The sequence below is a fragment of the Chlorocebus sabaeus genome, chromosome 23, assembly GCF_047675955.1.
Source record: "Chlorocebus sabaeus isolate Y175 chromosome 23, mChlSab1.0.hap1, whole genome shotgun sequence".
NCBI classification, from domain to species: Eukaryota; Metazoa; Chordata; class Mammalia; order Primates; family Cercopithecidae; genus Chlorocebus; species Chlorocebus sabaeus.
This window is the reverse complement of record NC_132926.1, coordinates 68,959,450-68,975,887: the sequence shown is the minus strand read 5'-3', so window position 1 is coordinate 68,975,887 and position 16,438 is coordinate 68,959,450. Positions and strand designations below refer to the sequence as shown.

The window sequence follows — 16,438 nt, the reverse complement described above, 5'->3', positions numbered from 1 at the left end:
TTAAAATGAGACTTTCAGTACAAACAGTAGAACAATACTGACAAATGCAAACTTAGTCACATGTGCTTTAATAACTGACAATACATTCAGGCAGGTTTTTCTAATTCAAGTGTACAGCACATTTTCAAATAATAGGAAACAAATCTCATGCAAAGTAAGTCTTGACAAGATGTCCAAAAACTGATTAGAACTAGAAAAGAAGTGGACATGTTTTATTATCTTTGCATTAGGTTCAAACAGAAGCAGATTATCAGGGGCTGTTACTCACTTGCCATTCCTGACATGAGCACTATAAGTGAATACTATGAGTTCTACAAACAGAACATTTTTCCACATGAATTTGATTTGCAAAAAGTGCAAAAGTGAATGGTAGAGCCAGAATTACTAAGTACGGCATCAGTGTGAATGTGGGGGAAATTTGTATGTAACTTGCCTTGTTCTGCTGAGCTGATATTTCACCTGATTAGCAGATGAATGACTGTGGAAAGATTAAGTACTAGTCAAGGATGTGGTTTTTCACAGCAGTCGATGTTTCCGGGACTGAATGATTTCTTCATCTTGGTCACATGCAAAATCTCACCCAGATGTAATGTGATAAAGAATTTACCCAATGTAACCTTTAAGCAAAAATATATGGTGGTCTGCATGTGAAACTGTCTATCTCTACACAGGTATTAGCAAAACAAGAATACATGAACAGCTGCTATCAACTTGTGTACTTTTTTTCCACTTGTTTATATTTTAACAGCCACTGAGAGATGAGTGATGCTGTGGTGACAGCAGTCAGCATTATTTCTTAGAGAATACAAATGTATTAAGTTAATTTCAGGTGTGCGAAACAGGAGCTACTTCTGAAGGCCACAGGTTTGGAGCTTACTTTAACCTGACCTATATAAACATAAGATTTGTAGGATGTGGATAAACTTTAAGTGAATTTTTGTTTTGTAACCAGTTACACCTCTTCTATAAACTCTGTAAGAGTGCTCAAAGGTGAATCAAACTTGTATCATTCCTTGTCAAATAGGCTGTTCCCATTGGATAAGAAAAACTGCTGTATGTTTTCCTGAAAAATTTTATAGTGTTCTATAAAGCCATCACCTTCTGCAGAAAAAAAATGTTACTTATGCTCTACCTTCCCAGCCCTTGCTGAAAACTTTGGTAGCCCTATGGCTGCATCCTAATCAAGGTCAGTGCAGAAGTCTCAACCATTACAGGAGTCTCTTACTATTTTGGCTCTACAAATATTCTAAGTAGTAGTTCTGTTTGCTGAGTCTAGAAGTAGGTGGAGCTGTAAATAGTTTAATAGAATGATTGGGACATACTACTAATTAAGAATTTGCAAATGGTTTAAAGCCTTATGGAGGAAAAGAGAGTTTCAGAAATGTTTATTTTTTTTTAATAGTCTTGATATCTTATCACTTTATTTAAAGCTTGATAGTCCAAACTCTTGAGAGCTATTAAGGTTGATTGATAGACTTAAGGTGATTGCTGGATAATTCTTGTGGGCCATAGGAACACCTTCAGAAGGGAACAGGCAACTATGGAGGTTCTTTAATTCATGCCAGCGACATGGGCAGTCCAATCTCGATCAGGTAACTATGGGTCACTTTTTTTTTTTTTTTTTCATTTTTCATTTAAAATAATCTAATCTGTATCCAGTTAGGAACCAGAAGACTTTCAGATAGTTTCATGTTTTCCTTATAGTGGTAAATTTCTTACTACTTCCTAACAGCTTTTAAGAAAAAGCCTGTGGGCTCTAATTTGGACTGCCTTTTGGAGTAGAATGTCAAGGCTGTGACTCTGAGGTCCCTCTTAAAATACTGCTGCAGGCTCAGAGAAGACTTAGTGCATGCATCTGAAAGGAGAATTAAGCAGTTAATTTTAAAAGCGCTAAACATAACATTTGTTTCAGGCAGCATGGATATTAACTAACTTCAGAAAACTAAGTTTCAATAAGGAATCATACTGTTCCCCAGTCTATGACAGGTTTTGTAGCTGGTAAGCTCATACTGATTGCACTCCAACCATGGACAGAAGTCTCTTTTGCTTGTGATTTGCACAGTTGGTTTTGTTTGCTTCAGTCCAACAATGGGAAATATATTCCAAGGGAACTGTGAAATGGGTCCTTTTGCCCCGTGCCCATTTCTTCAAAAGCCAAAGACTGAATTCTGAACAGAGATGGTTACTGACTAAAAAGGGGGGTAACCATTGAGGAAACTAGGGAGAACAATTCAAAATACGAAATCCAAAGGTTTTTAAACTCATATAAATTAGAATCAAGATCATTGTTTACCCTCAATGGAGATATTAGAGAAAAATTCAGGTAGAGCCAGGTTATACACAAAGGAAAATTACCCAGGCACCTGCAAGCATTTAACTTAATCAGTATAGTTCAGTAGCTCCCACAATTAGCATAATCAAGTGCCAGCCAGTTCACCTTCAAGGATTGTGTCTTGGGGAGTATTTGAAAAATACAAGGAAAGGAAGAACTTTTATAGCTTTTTTATTACACATATTTATAAAAGTAACACTTTTGCCTGCAAAATAGTTTTTCCCAAATCATCACATATTTGAAAGCATTAAACTCAAACTAAGGTCAGGTAGAATGAATAAAACTGGGGCCTTTAACAGAGGAGCTGAAGCTGCCTTTGCCTGGGTGAATTAAAGGGCCAAGAAGGGGAGGTTCTCTGATTTTACCTGGAGCGAGAATGGACACAGAAGTCAGTGGGCAGGATTTCATTCCTCTGCCACATGTTTCTGTGTCGGTGAAAATGAAAACTGCCCGTTTGATGCCTGCTTAATCCCAAAAGAGCCATGCACATCCCACTTTGCTCAGGGGAGGACGCTTCCCTAGGCAAGCTGGAAAAATGGTGAAAACTGATTTTGTTTGTTTTTTGGTTTTAGCCAAAATATTTTCCTCATGACAAAATGCAACTTTATACGAAAAGTAAAAATTAATTTTTAAAAAAATCACAGGAATGGCCAGGCACAGTGGCTTATGCCTGTAATCCCAGCACTTTGGGAGGCGGAGGTGGGTGGATCACCGGTGGTTAGGAGTTCGAGACCAGCCTCGCCAACATGGTGAAACGGTCTCTGTTTGTTAAAAATACCAAAAATTAGCTGGGTGTGGTGGTGGGCACCTGTAATTACAGCTACTCAGGAGGCTGAGGCAGGAGAATCGCTTGAACCCGGGAGGCAGAGGTTGCAGTGAGCCAAGATCAGCCATTGCACTCCAGCCTGGGTAACAAGAGTGAAACTCCATCTCAAAAAAAAAAAAAAAAAAAAAAATTCACAGGAACTAACTTTGACCAAATGATGGATAGAAACCAGTGGGCATTTTCATAGTGATCAAAGCACCCCAAAGCCGGTCCTTCTAGATTGAAACCAGTTGATTTTTTGTTTTGTTTTGGAGATGGGCAGCCCCGCTGCTGGCCTCTCAGCAGTTGCTTTTCGGATAGAACTGTCTACCCTCTGGATTGGTGGCTGGAGTATCCTCCATTGAACAGAAGGCTGTGGAATTTGTATCATGCTCTGAAAATAGACCCACCCATAGCTCATGGACACAAAGACTCTACTGCAGAAACCTCATCACGTTTAATTTGTAGTCAGCTGTGGCATTGGAACATGTTTCTCATAGGGAACTTTGGATGGATTCTCTGGTGCTACAGAAAAAAAACAGTAAATGGTCCTTCAAGTGTATCAGTGTAGAACAGAGATGGGGTAAAACTGAAAAAGAATGATGAATTTGTTTTAAGATGGAAGACCTTCCTGAAAGAATTCAGGTACTTTGGTCCTGCCTAGCCCTGTGAGCGCTTTGCTTGAACTTTAACCTTCTAAGCACCATATGCTAACCATCACCATGTATCTAGGGGCAGAAAAGAAGCCTTAACAACCATTCCTTCACCCTGTCCCCGTCATGACAACAGGAGCCAAGTCTTGAACTGGGGGTTATGCACACTCTTAAGTAGGCGTGACCAGTTTTGCAAAATGTTCAGGATCTCCTCAATATCTTGTCCTTAGGTAGAGACAGGTCCGGAGCTACAAATGTACCCATGTGGAAGAGATCTGATTCAGCAGAACAGCGATTATGTAGTGCCCTGGGGCAGGAAGTGCTCATGTCTCTCTGCTCTTGAAGAAACCCCTGATAAAATTTGAGTTCCACTATAGGTATCAAAAAGATTCTCAACTCAAAGTCTTGGATATTAATAAGGCTCCACTGAGAGGGAGAAATCCCAGAATCAAGAGAATGCTCCCTTCCTGGCCCTGCCTCCAAAATGAAGGTTGAAGGAAGTTTTTATTCTCTCAATACAAAATTGTTCAGGCACAGTCCTGGTGGTGGTCTGTAACTTTAGTATATCTGGGACTGTAAGTAACACCTGTCTACCCTCTTCCCATGACCTGTAACTCCCAGAGAACACCTCTTATGACCGCCTCTATCTTAAAGTTGAGACCTGGGACTTGAAAACCAAAGCCTTGCTGCAGTAAACAAATCAGCAGTCCTTTTAAATGCTGGAGGCACACACACACGTCTGTTTTCCCATGAAGCAGGAGGAAAGAGGAGAAACTGGAGATCCTAGAAGAGCCCACCATCTACCAAAAAGAGGATAGAATGGAAAATCTTACAGAAACAAATGCCTAGGATCCCATTGATGCACAGCCGCCAGACCAGAAGAGGAAAGAGAGTGAATGCTGAAAGCAGAAACAAGGTTCTGCTGAGCAGGCACAGAACATGTGTTTACATGCTGTTGTGGGCCAGGGAGGCAAGAGTGGGCACCTCTGGATACAGTCCACTGTGTCACTATGGTCAGTCCACCCCAAGGGCTGAGTTGGGGCACTCCATTGTCCAAGTGCCGACCTACCTGCCAGCCTTCCCTTTCCTCCTCCTCCCAACAAATACATGGGCCCTTCTGTCCTCAGTGGCCTGCTGCAGTTTACTTCCCACGGCAGAAGTCGGGTGTGTGAGGGCTGATTAAAGTGAAGTTTCATTGGTGTGTGGCCTGGAGTTCTCCTCCTCCAGCAGAGCTATTCTTTGCTTGAGCATCCTCACTTGGGTCTCATGTCTCTCCACCATGGCCATCATCTGCGACTCTAACTTCTTCAGTTTGTTTTGATGCTTCTTCTTTGCTTTCTCATAGGCAGCCACCAGGTTGCTAGATGGGAATGAAGGGAAATTAGTATGAAGATCCATAGAAAGATCACTCAGCCTCTTCAGTAAGAATCTGAAATCTAGTGGTGAGAAGAGGGACAGCATCAGGATGTCAACACTCAATGGCTAGTCACCTACTGGCTTAACCTTGATGAAACCAGTTCGATTGCTAGATGCTGGTCACTCTCACATATTAGAAGGGGTTCTAAGAGTCAAACCAACAATCCAATTTGGCCAAGTCCAAAATGGATGAATACAAATAGTGGGCCTATTTGTTCCTCCATGGTTGCTTGCAACATACACCGTTACAGGAGTGTATTCCTGAGGCAGTGCAATCAGTGACCATCCCTGGGATGAGAGCAGAGAGATTGTTCTTGCTCCAGCTTCCCTTTATCCTTTGGGCTCGTGGGACTCAGAGTATTAAATTAGGCCATAAGCCAATGCTGCAAAGCCAAACATGGAATATATAGGCTTTTGAACTGCCCCCACGAGAGCCTGGTGGGTGAGGGTATACAGTGACCCCAGGTAAGTCCAGTCCATGTACAGTCATTACCCTTACAGCTGTTCTCCCAGACAGTTTGAGGACTCACCCCAGGGATTTGTAAAACCCATTCAGGAGGTCTGTGAGGTCTTGAGCTTTTATTTCCAACTATAGAGCTGGATGATGCCAGGTGTTCTCAATAGACATCCACATAACATTGACTGCAGAAGCAACCATCAGAACCCAGCTGTCTTCTATTAAGCCAGACATTAAAGATTTGCAGAATTGTAAGACCACTGCCACGTTCTAATTATTTCTTGGAAAATAGTTTGTCATAAAAATGCCATTTGTTTTTTTGTAAATGAAATAAAAACTTTAAAGAATTTATCTTGGTTTTAGTTTCTAACATGAGAAGTATCAATAAATACAACTTACAGGAATGACAATAAATACAACTTACAGGAACGAAAGCTCTTTGAGGTCCTCTGTTTTTTATAAAGAGTCCTGAGCCCAGTCTTAGAGCAGTATTTCCTAAAGTATTCCAGTGGAGATTGTGTTGCTCAAATAAATTCCATAGCCAATTTTGTTTGGAAAATACTGCTTAAACAGATTTTTTATTCTATGACTTCTCAGAACCCTTAAGTTACATAGTATCAGGAGGCACATACCACAGTATGCTACATTTGGCCAGAGGATGTTGTTACTGAGCATTTCTTAGTTTCCATGGAACATCTTGGGAGATGTCGCTCTAAGGAAGACCAGGTTCTTAGAGCGCCAGGTAGGAACTCACCCACTCTCTAGAGTTAGTCCTCAAGAGTTAGGGAAATATCCATCCCTGGTGCTGTGTCTACATGCGGGGTGTCAGTCCAAGTTCCACCGGTGGAGGGCGGTGGGGGCTGGGTATAGGGAGATGTTTACCTGTTGGCCCGCTTTAGATCATTCACGAACTCTGCGGATTGCTGATGTCGGATTTCACTGCTCTTGGTGAGTCTCTCCAAGGCACTCACCAGCTCTTGAACTCTGGCCTTCAACTTCTTTTCTCTGTATTAAGGAGAGACAAAATATGCCAGGAATAGTTTGAGATGATGCTGGAGTTGCCCACTACCTGGGAAGTGGTGACAGGAAGAGGAAGGTTTAGTTTGCAAAGCCTAAAGGCAAGGGAGAGAAAAGATACTAAAGGGCCCAGCAGCGCTGCTGTCATCCGAATGAATTCCTTCTCAAATGCAGATTTAACCCATTTCTTCAATGGCAAGGGCTTTTTAAAGATCTTCATGTGTCAAAGAAACAAGACAGGAATTTCTGTTTCTAGTCTTTTAGCTAATCTAGAAGTTCCTTTCTACTGCTGGCATACCAGATCCTCAGCAATGAGTGCAGCCTGACCACAAACCCCCATCTCAGTCTCCATCCCTTTCTTTTTCAAGTGTCCTAAGTATCTCCTGAACCACACAGATTCAGCAACCTACCTTGAACAGGTCCCCACTCATTGAGGCCAACATGATCACACCTTGCCAAAAACAGAAAAACTGGTAGAGGAAATAGATTATGATACTCTTCTCATTGTATGGGTCCTTATTTCCCATGAAATTACATTTGCACTTTTGACTACCTGCCCTCCATAGGCAAAGCAGCTTCAAGTTCTGTGGACTCTCTACTACTTCGGTAAGGTAACCCAAGCTAATTGACTTAGAGTCAGTTCAGGGAGGTTTCCAGTGTCCAGTTAGCTCATTGCCTTCCTCTAATTCCCACGAGACCCAGCAGGGAAACACTAATCACTGCCTTCCTGACGACTATGATTCCAAGATCCCTCTATCACATGCACAGTGTTCCTCCACTTAATATCACACTCAGCACTATGTCAGTGTATTATGTGCCAGAGCCATCAGGCTCCCCCGCGGTCGTCTCTGGTTCCAGAGTGGCAAGGACCTCACTTGGTTTGGTTCCCCAATGCACCCCCAGCGCTGAGCACCGTGCCTGAGTGACAGCTTCTAGTGACTGTTAAAACAGCTTTAGAACAACTCACTGAAGGTAATGTATTTGATTCTTTGGGACATATTAAGAAACCAGGATTTAGGGAAGGAATTCCTCTAAAAAGGACTCACTGTATGTAGAATGTAAATTTGCATGATTAATTTATAAGACAATTGGGTAGGATCTAGCAAAATAATAAATGAACATGCCCCTTGACTAAGCAACTTCTAGGAATTGATTTTACAGTGATTATCAGGAGCACAGTTCCTAAAGATACATCACTTATAGTTGGATTCACTTAGGCACTGGTTACAATAATGCCTAATAAAGGGAGACAACCAGGGAACTGGTTAATCACAGCCTACCCGTGCTACTGAAATGCTCTGCTTGAAAAATATTTTTAAAATGCAGATGGAGGGCCGGGGGCAGTGACTCATGCCTGTAATCTCAGCACTTTGGGAGGCCGAGAAGTGTCGATTACTTGAGCTCAGAAATTCAAGACCAGCCTGGGCAACATGGTGAAACCCCATCTCTACAAAAAATATAAAACTAGCCAGATACGGTGGGTCATGCCTGTAGTCCAAGCTACTCAGGAGGCTAAGGTGGAAGGATCGCTTGAGCCCAGAAGGTCAAGACTGCAGGGAGCCATGATCCTGCCACTACACTCCAGCCTGGGCGACAGAGTGAGACCATCTCAAAACAAAACCAGATGGTCATGCACTGCCTTGGAAGGATATCTGATACATTAAGCAAAAAGGGTGAGTTGTAAAGATGCCATTTTTGTAAAAACTGAAAAGCTGAGTGTGAATATCTGACACTGTAGTAAGAGACTAGAAGGTGAAACAAACTCAACAGTGCTTAACTCATGAAGGGGTTGACGGGAGGCTTTCATTTTCTGCTTCACTCACTTTTGCATCGCCAGATATTTTTACAGTTTTGTATGTTTTGTGTAAAGTGCGAGTTAGAGTCATATAAGAACGGCATGGGAATGTGACCTCGGGTGAGAAGGCTCCTTTCTGGTGCCCAAATGGTTCAGACCCTGGTTCTCCTTTCCTGGCTCTTCATATATCTAATCGTGTACATTTCTGCCTTTAGCTACGACAAAGGTAAGTCAAGGTCTCCAAACTGATCAATGAAGAAAGGAATTACAACATAAAATCCAGGCCTGCTTTTGGGAGAAAGGATGGAAGGGGCAGGATCTTTAACGAAAGTCTAGCAACCAGCCGTCAGCCCAGAACTCATTTTTCAGTAAGTCTTCCTACCCGCCTCTGCTAAGCTGGAAGGAGCATGTGTTTCTCCTGGGCCCTAGCAGCCTCCAGGACATCTCAGATCTGGCTGCATTTCCTCCTGGCATTGGAGAGTGGCAGCATTTCCTACCAGCAGTGAGGAGGGGAGCTCCCTTCCTCCCCCTCCCCGCCCCCACAGCACCTCCTCAGCCTTTCCCAGCAGCCCTCCTCCAGCAGAGGGAAGCCAGGGACTCCTGCTTCCCTCCAGCTAAAAAGAGTAGGGAAGGGTTTTTTGCCCTGTATTTTATTACCATTTAGAACCCTTTATCTTTCATTCTAATGTTGATTAATAGTGTAAAAGGAAAAAAAAAAACTGGAGAGTTAAAATTGTAACCACAAACTCAGTAAGAAATTCACAACAAAAAACTCTGGGATGCTACCTAGAGCAGTCAAATTCCCTGCCTCCCCCAATCCTACCCACACTCAGCCAACAGGGAGACTGGAAATCCCAGCCCTTCCACAAGACAAAAGGCTTCCTTCCCCAGCACGCAGGCCCTCAGGGGACCAGAGGGAGCTTTCCGGATCTGGCAGGCTCCAAAGGAGGACAGAACCCCAGAAGGGAAGGAAAGGCTCTCTCAGACCCAGGCCAACCCCAGCTTAGGGTTGTGGCAGGGGTGGGGAGTAGCCATTGCTGGGAGCTCAGAACTGCCTGGCCTTTAGAAGGGAATGGGAGTGAACCGCTGGGAGAAACCCCAGGAAAGAACTATGATGCTCATTTATTTAAAGATGCAAAGACAAGGCCAAACTGCAGACTTAAGCCTAAAATTTGGGTTAGTTTATCTGTTTTCATTTGAGTGAGGCAGACACCTGCAGTATAAGAGCCGTGACTTCAGCATCACTCATCAGGACCCAAAGAAATGCTAAATCACTGCCAAGTAACAGCTGCTCTAGACCTGTGTCCAGCATAGAAGCCACTAGCCATGCAGGTGGCTGGCTGAGCTCTTGAAATGTGTCTGGTCCAAACTGAGATGTGCTGTAGGTGTAAAATGCACAATGGAATTTGAAGACAACACACAAAAAATGTAAAATATCTGTTTAGTTTAAAAAATACTGATTACAGGGGCCAGGCACGGTGGCTCACTCCTGTAATCCCAGCACTTTGGGAGGCCGGGGCTGGCAGATCACCTAATGTCGGGAGTTCAAGACCAGCCTGACGAACATGGAGAAACCCCGTCTCTACTAAATACAAAATTAACCAGGTGTGGTGGTGCATGCCTGTAATCCCAGCTACTTGGGAGACTGAGGCAGGAGAATCGCTTGAACCTGGGAGGCGGAGGTTGTGATGAGCCGAGATCGCACCATTGCACTCCAACCTGGGTGACAAGAGCAAAACTTTGTCTCGAAAAAATTAAAAATAAAAAAATACCGATTACATGTTGAGATATTTTGGACACACTGGGTTATGTGTTATTAAAATTAATTTCATGTGTGTCTCTGTACTTTTTTCATGGGGCTACTAGAAAATTTAAAATTATATACATGCCTTGCATTTGTGGCTCATATAACATCACTAGTGGACAGTGCTGCTCTAGAGCAATTGTTTAATGTTGTCAGAGGCATGTGAACCAGAGCAACTCCATCTTAAATAGGAGCTAGGTGAAAATGAGGCTGAGACCTACCGGGCTGCATTCCCAGGTGGTGAAGGCATTCCAAGTCACAGGATGAGATAGGAGGTCAGCCCAAAATACAGGTCAGAAAGACCTTGCTGATAACAACATTGCAGTAAAGAAGCCAGCCAAAACAGCAAACCCAAGATGGTCAAGAGAGTAATCTCTGGTCTTCCTCACTGCTGCACTCTCACCAGCGCCACAACAGTTTACAAACGCCATGGCAACGTCAGGAAGTTACCCTATAAGGTCTAAAAAGGGTATGAATAATCCACCCCTTGTTTAGCATATCATCAAAAAATAACCATAAAAACGGGCAACCAGCAGCCCCCGAGGGTGCTCTATGGAGTAGCCATTCTTTTATTCCTCTACTTTCCTAATAAACTTGCTTTCATTTTACTCGATGGACTTGCCCTGAATTCTTTCTTGCACAAGATCCAAGAACACTCTCTTGGGGTCTGAATCGGTAATATTTTCTAGTAACAATATTACCAGATATTTTCCCTGGCTTGTGACTCAGTAGGTTTGGGTTGAGACCCAGGAATTGCAGTTTAACAAGTGCCCCAGCTGACTCTTGTTATCAGGCAAACTTGAGGGACGGGCGTAAGGCAGAAGAGTTCCTCACCTGGACCTGAGGATGAGCTTCAGTTACTCCTGGAACTGACTTTCTGAATTTATGTGCAAAATTGCAAGCATGGGGCTCACTTCATCAAGTTTACAGTTTTCCTCAGAGTTTCAAAGGATGACTTGGAAAATGCAAAGAAACACAGCTTACTAATTCAAGTCACATTGAAACCTCAACCATTCTTGTTCCTTTCTACTTCTAATTTAAATTTGCTTGGTCTTTAGTAAAGATTTTACATGGTTTAGGTACATGAGATAGGCCAAAACAAGCTCGCTCTTGGCTTCACAGATGAGAAAGCAAAAATTAAACACTACACATTCCATATGCATCTTCAATAGTAATGTATTCATACAATGTTTCCTGGAATGGCCAGAAGTGCATAATCCATTCCTTTTTTATTCCCAGTAGTATCAGCACTCACAAATATACCCCATACCATCAAGCAAAAACAATGGTGGATTGTAATGACTGTGACAACCCAAGTCCCTCAGTACACACATGGATTTCAATTCCATGTCTTCCCACTTCAGTTTTTGGTCTTCTTATTCCTGGTCACAAAAGGTTATATGAATCTAATGACAGAGCCAGGGTGGGACTTTTTATTTTTATTTATTTTTAAGAGACAGGTTCTTGATCTGTCATCCAGGCTGGAGTGCAGTGGCACAAATCACAGTGCACTGCAGCCTTGACCTCCCGGGCTCAAGCAATCCCCTCACCTCAGCCTCCTGAGTGACTGGGACTACAGGTGTGTGCCACCATGCTGGGCTAATTTTTAAAACTTTTTTTTTTTTTTTAAGAGATAGGGTCTTACTATGTTGCCCAGGCTGGTTGCAAACTACTGGGCTCTAGTGGTCCTCCCACCTTGCCCTCCCAAAATGCTGAGATTACAGGCCCGAGTAACCCCACCTGGTGGATTTTTTTTTTTTTTTTTTTTTTGAGACGGAGTCTGGCTCTGTCGCCCAGGGTGGAGTGCAGTGGCCGGATCTCAGCTCACTGCAAGCTCCGCCTCCCGGGTTTACGCCATTCTCCTGCCTCAGCCTCCCGAGTAGCTGGGACTACAGGCGCTGCCACCACGCCCGGCTAGTTTTTTGTATTTTTTAGTAGAGACGGGGTTTCACCGTGTTAGCCAGGATGGTCTCGATCTCCTGACCTCGTGATCCGCCCGTCTCGGCCTCCCAAAGTGCTGGGATTACAGGCTTGAGCCACCGCGCCCGGCGGTGGATTTTTAATTGAAACATAATGGGATATGTTTCAAGGTAGTGGAATATACACAGGGAATTAAGAGGCAGACTCGTGGTGGGAATTTAAAGGTAATACGAAAACCAAGGTGGCTTGCCAGTGAGCTGGGCAGAGCGAAGCAAGCCTCGGAAGTGGTGCTTGCTGGTGTACCTGGGTAACCTGGCAGTACAGCTTCGTGAGCAATCAGTAAGGACGTTGTATTCTCCTTAAAATAAAAAGGCCAGCAGCGGTACTCTATAATTAGAGTCCAAATGAGGAGCTGCAGGAGTCATCGGGCAAGAGCCCAGTCCCAATGAGGCTGTGAGTGGCTTCGCAGCCGGCCAGGAAACCTGTCAGAGGAGCTGTAATCAGACCAAACCTCAGGGAGTCACAGCCATGCAGCCACAAGGCCTGGAATTTCTTAGTAATTGCTGATTACATGGAATTAGTCACTAAGAGAATTGTCTGCATACATGATTTCTCTCGTCCTCACCTTCCACTTACTTTTAACCCGTCAGGCTCTATCTCCACTGCTGTGGATCACTGAGCTCACCAGTGATCTCCACGTTGCTGCATCTGGTGGTTCGGTCCCTTCTGTCCTTTTCTTACCTGCCTGCATCACCTGCAGGGCTGGCCGCCTCTCTGCTCATGGCTCGCACAAGGCCTCCAGAGCCTGGATTTCGTTCTGCTTCATTGGCTGCTCCCTTTCTATACTTCACTCCAAAATACTGGGTATTGTTTAGGACTTGGACCTGGCCTGTATTTTATCTTATCCTTTTCTCTAATGGACACCCTCCATTCCCTTTTCCTAAAAACTTCCACACTGTTATCTTCAGGCCTTTCCTTGGATCTCTGGACTTGTCTATTGGTGGCCTCTTAACTGGCATCTGTGATATCACATGTCCAGAGGATTACTTCCCAAATGACCTCCAACAGCCACTCTCTCTCCTGTGTGGGCTAATGGCACACCATTCACCTGGTTACTCATTGGGCTCAGATCTCCCTGTCAAGAGTTTTCTCACTGATAAAATTCTTGCAAAGGCGGTTTAAGTTACTTGGAGTCAGACTTAACTCCTCCTCCCCTCATTCGCCACATCTGTTCAACAACAAACCCTATCTACCAAGTCTCATCCTGTCATTTGTCACTACACTCAGCCAAGTGGTCATCACTTCTCACCTGGACAACCACGACAGTCTGCTAACCGGGTTCTCTGTCTCCGCCCCTGCATCCCTCTGCCCCGGTTTTCACACAGCATCCTGGGTAACATTTCACATGACAGATCTGATCATGTTACTGCCCTTCAGTGCCTTTCACCTACACTTACAATAAACCCTGTGGTCTTGCCCGGACCTAAGGCCCTGCTTGACCTGAGCGCTGCTTGCTGACCCTTTGGGCTGCTGGAATCACTCTTGCCCTGCTGGAATCCTGTAGGTCCTCAGCACACCCCTGCACAGCCAGGGCCTCTTCCGGATGTGCTTCTGCCTCTCTCCTCATCTCAGCTTCAGTGTCACCTCCCAGAGAGGTGCAGCCTGACCACCCATCTAAACTCATGTCCCAGAGCTATGACATCCCCACACCTCGCCATTTCCTTCATATTATTCATTGCAAACTACAGTTACTTTATTGGAAAAAAAAAATCTCCACAGTGACTGTATCACATCATCCCCTTTCCTTCATGGTAATCACTACAATGTTTACTTATTTTTTAGAAAATCCAGGCAGCAGATAACAGCTGTCTCTAAGTCCTTTATAAGGATAGTCATTTAATTCCCACATAATGTTTGAAGTCAGTAGTATCATGAATCTCATTTTTAAGGGTGAGGAACTATTTTTTTTTTTTTTTTTTGAGATGGAGTCTTGCTCTTTCGCCCTGTCTGGAGTGCAGTGGTGCGATCTTGGGCTCACCGCAACCTCCAACCCCCAGGGTTTAAGTGATTCTCCTGCCTCAGCCTCCTGAGTAGCTGGGATTATAGGCGCCTGCCACCACGCCCAGCTAATTCTCTTATTTTTAGTAGAGACGGGGCTTCACCATGTTGGCCAGGCCGGTCTTGAATTCCTGATTTCAGGTGATCCACCTGCCTCGGCCTCCCAAAGTACTAGGATTACAGGCGTGAGCCACCGCACCTGGCCTACAGATGACGAACTTAAGGTTAGTTAAGAGACCTCCCCCGAGCCAGTCACTTGCAGAACTGGGACTCCCACCTGGGATTCTGTCTGCAGAGCCTGTGCCCTTACGCATCTCGCTGAAGGAGCCTGCAACTCATAAAGGGAATACAGCAGAGTGCAAGATAAACAAGACCTCCGCCTAACAGCACTGCCCTGCAGAGCTAAGTCTCAAGTGTCCCCAGATAATGAGGTTCCGCAGGTACGTCTGTGGCTGTGTTTTGCCAGGAGGAGCAGCACAAGGACAACAGCAGTCTAACTTTTTTTGCCCAGACTTTGCTACGAACATGTTTCTTGTCCAGGAAATCCACCTGGAGTTTTCACAGGCCTTGCCAGTGGCTGCTGTGTGTTCCAGAGCCCTCCACCACTCTCCCTTTATGAGGTCCCAGGCAAGGCCTACTTCTCTTTGAGCTTTCGGGATGTTGGGGGGATGACAGAAAAGTAAAATAAATCTCAATTACTCAAGCAACAACCCTCTCAGTCCCTCGAGTGAGCCTCAGTCTTCACCCTCAGTGCTTCTAGGCCCTTGGCTCTGGGGCTCAGCAGTTTATTTGCATGCTAATGAAGCCTTTGTATTCCATTAATGTCCTGCAGACCCACGTGCTTTTATGGAATTCTAAGCACAACTTCCATTGCTTGATTGCTTTTATAAATCAACCAAATATGAAGAATCAGCAAGTGCAAGTTTAAATAAAACAGCACCTTTTACAATAATGGTCCTCCTAATGAACCAGTCAAGATTGTGCTGCTTGTTTGTCCAGTGGGGGCTCCCTTTTAAAAAGCACCCCACCCAGTTAGTTCCCTTTTCATTTTATCCCACTTTTTGTGTGGTTCAAAAACAGTATTCATCCATAGTTGCTGAAATAGGGGTCAACTAGTGTCATCCTTTTTCCATTCATGGACAAATGTTGGTTCCTGCAAGTCTGGAAGTTTTCTACAGTGGGGTGGATGGTTTTGAACTTGGACATGGATTTGAACTTTGAGGAGTCTTGCTGGCTTTTTCTAAGGCACTGCTAACAGTCAAGGACTCTGTGGGCCACTGACGGGTAGAGTGGTTAGGGCCGGGCACAGTGGCTCACGCCTGTAATCCCAGCACTCTGTGAGGCTGAGGTGGGTAGATCACTTGAGCCTAGGAGTTTGAGACCAGCCTGGGCAACATGGTGAAATCCTGTGTCTATTAAAAATACAAAATTTGGGGGCCAGGCGCGGTGGCTCAAGCCTGTAATCCCAGCACTTTGGGAGGCCAAGACGGGCGGATCACGAGGTCAGGAGATCGAGACCATCCTGGCTAACACGGTGAAACCCCGTCTCTACTAAAATATACAAAAAACTAGCCGGGCGAGGTGGCGGGCGCCTGTAGTCCCAGCTACTCGGGAGGCTGAGCCAGGAGAATGGCGTGAACCTGGGAGGCGGAGCTTGCAGTGAGCTGAGATCCAGCCACTGCACTCCAGCCCGGACGACAGAGCGAGACTCTGTCTCAAAAAAAAAAAAAAAAAAAAAAAAATTAGCCAGGCGTGGTGGTGTGCGTCTGTAGTCCCAGCTACTTGGGAGGCTGAGGTGGGAGGACCGCTTGAGCCTAGGGAGGTTGAGGCTACAGAGAGCTGTGATTGTGCCACTATACTCCAGCCTGGATGACAGAGTGAGGCCCTCTCTCAAAAAAGTACCACAGAAGACTCAGAGAATAGAAGGAAGATACGTGGTGGAGGTGACTGAAGGAAGCTTCAGGAAGGTAAGCATTCTGATTGGAAAGGATGAGGGAGAATGAGGGAGAATCAGGGATAAAGCAAAGGGTGTGCTCTTGGAAAAGATGAATTGTCCAGAGGGGCTGGACTACAGATCAAGCATGGGGAAACATTTGAAATATGGGCTAGGAAGTTAAGTTAGGGACCTACAGACAATCTTGAGTGCCAAGGCACTGAAGGTGTTTATGCAGAGCACCCTAA

General features: G+C 44.7%; 1 protein-coding gene across 2 annotated transcripts in view; it reads right to left on the bottom strand.

Annotated features, from left to right (window-relative positions):
- Positions 1-2,141: 2,141 nt before the first annotated feature.
- Positions 2,142-16,438, bottom strand: part of MCC (MCC regulator of WNT signaling pathway) — a 474,315-nt gene continuing 460,018 nt past the window's right edge. For both annotated transcript variants that reach the window (XM_008014163.3, XM_008014164.3), the window contains 2 exons: positions 6,546-6,668; positions 2,142-5,150 (listed from right to left, as the gene is read on the bottom strand). In XM_008014163.3, the coding sequence (XP_008012354.1) occupies positions 4,970-5,150; positions 6,546-6,668 (304 nt within the window). In that variant the 3' untranslated portion in view covers positions 2,142-4,969. The remainder of the gene's footprint in view (positions 5,151-6,545; positions 6,669-16,438) is intronic.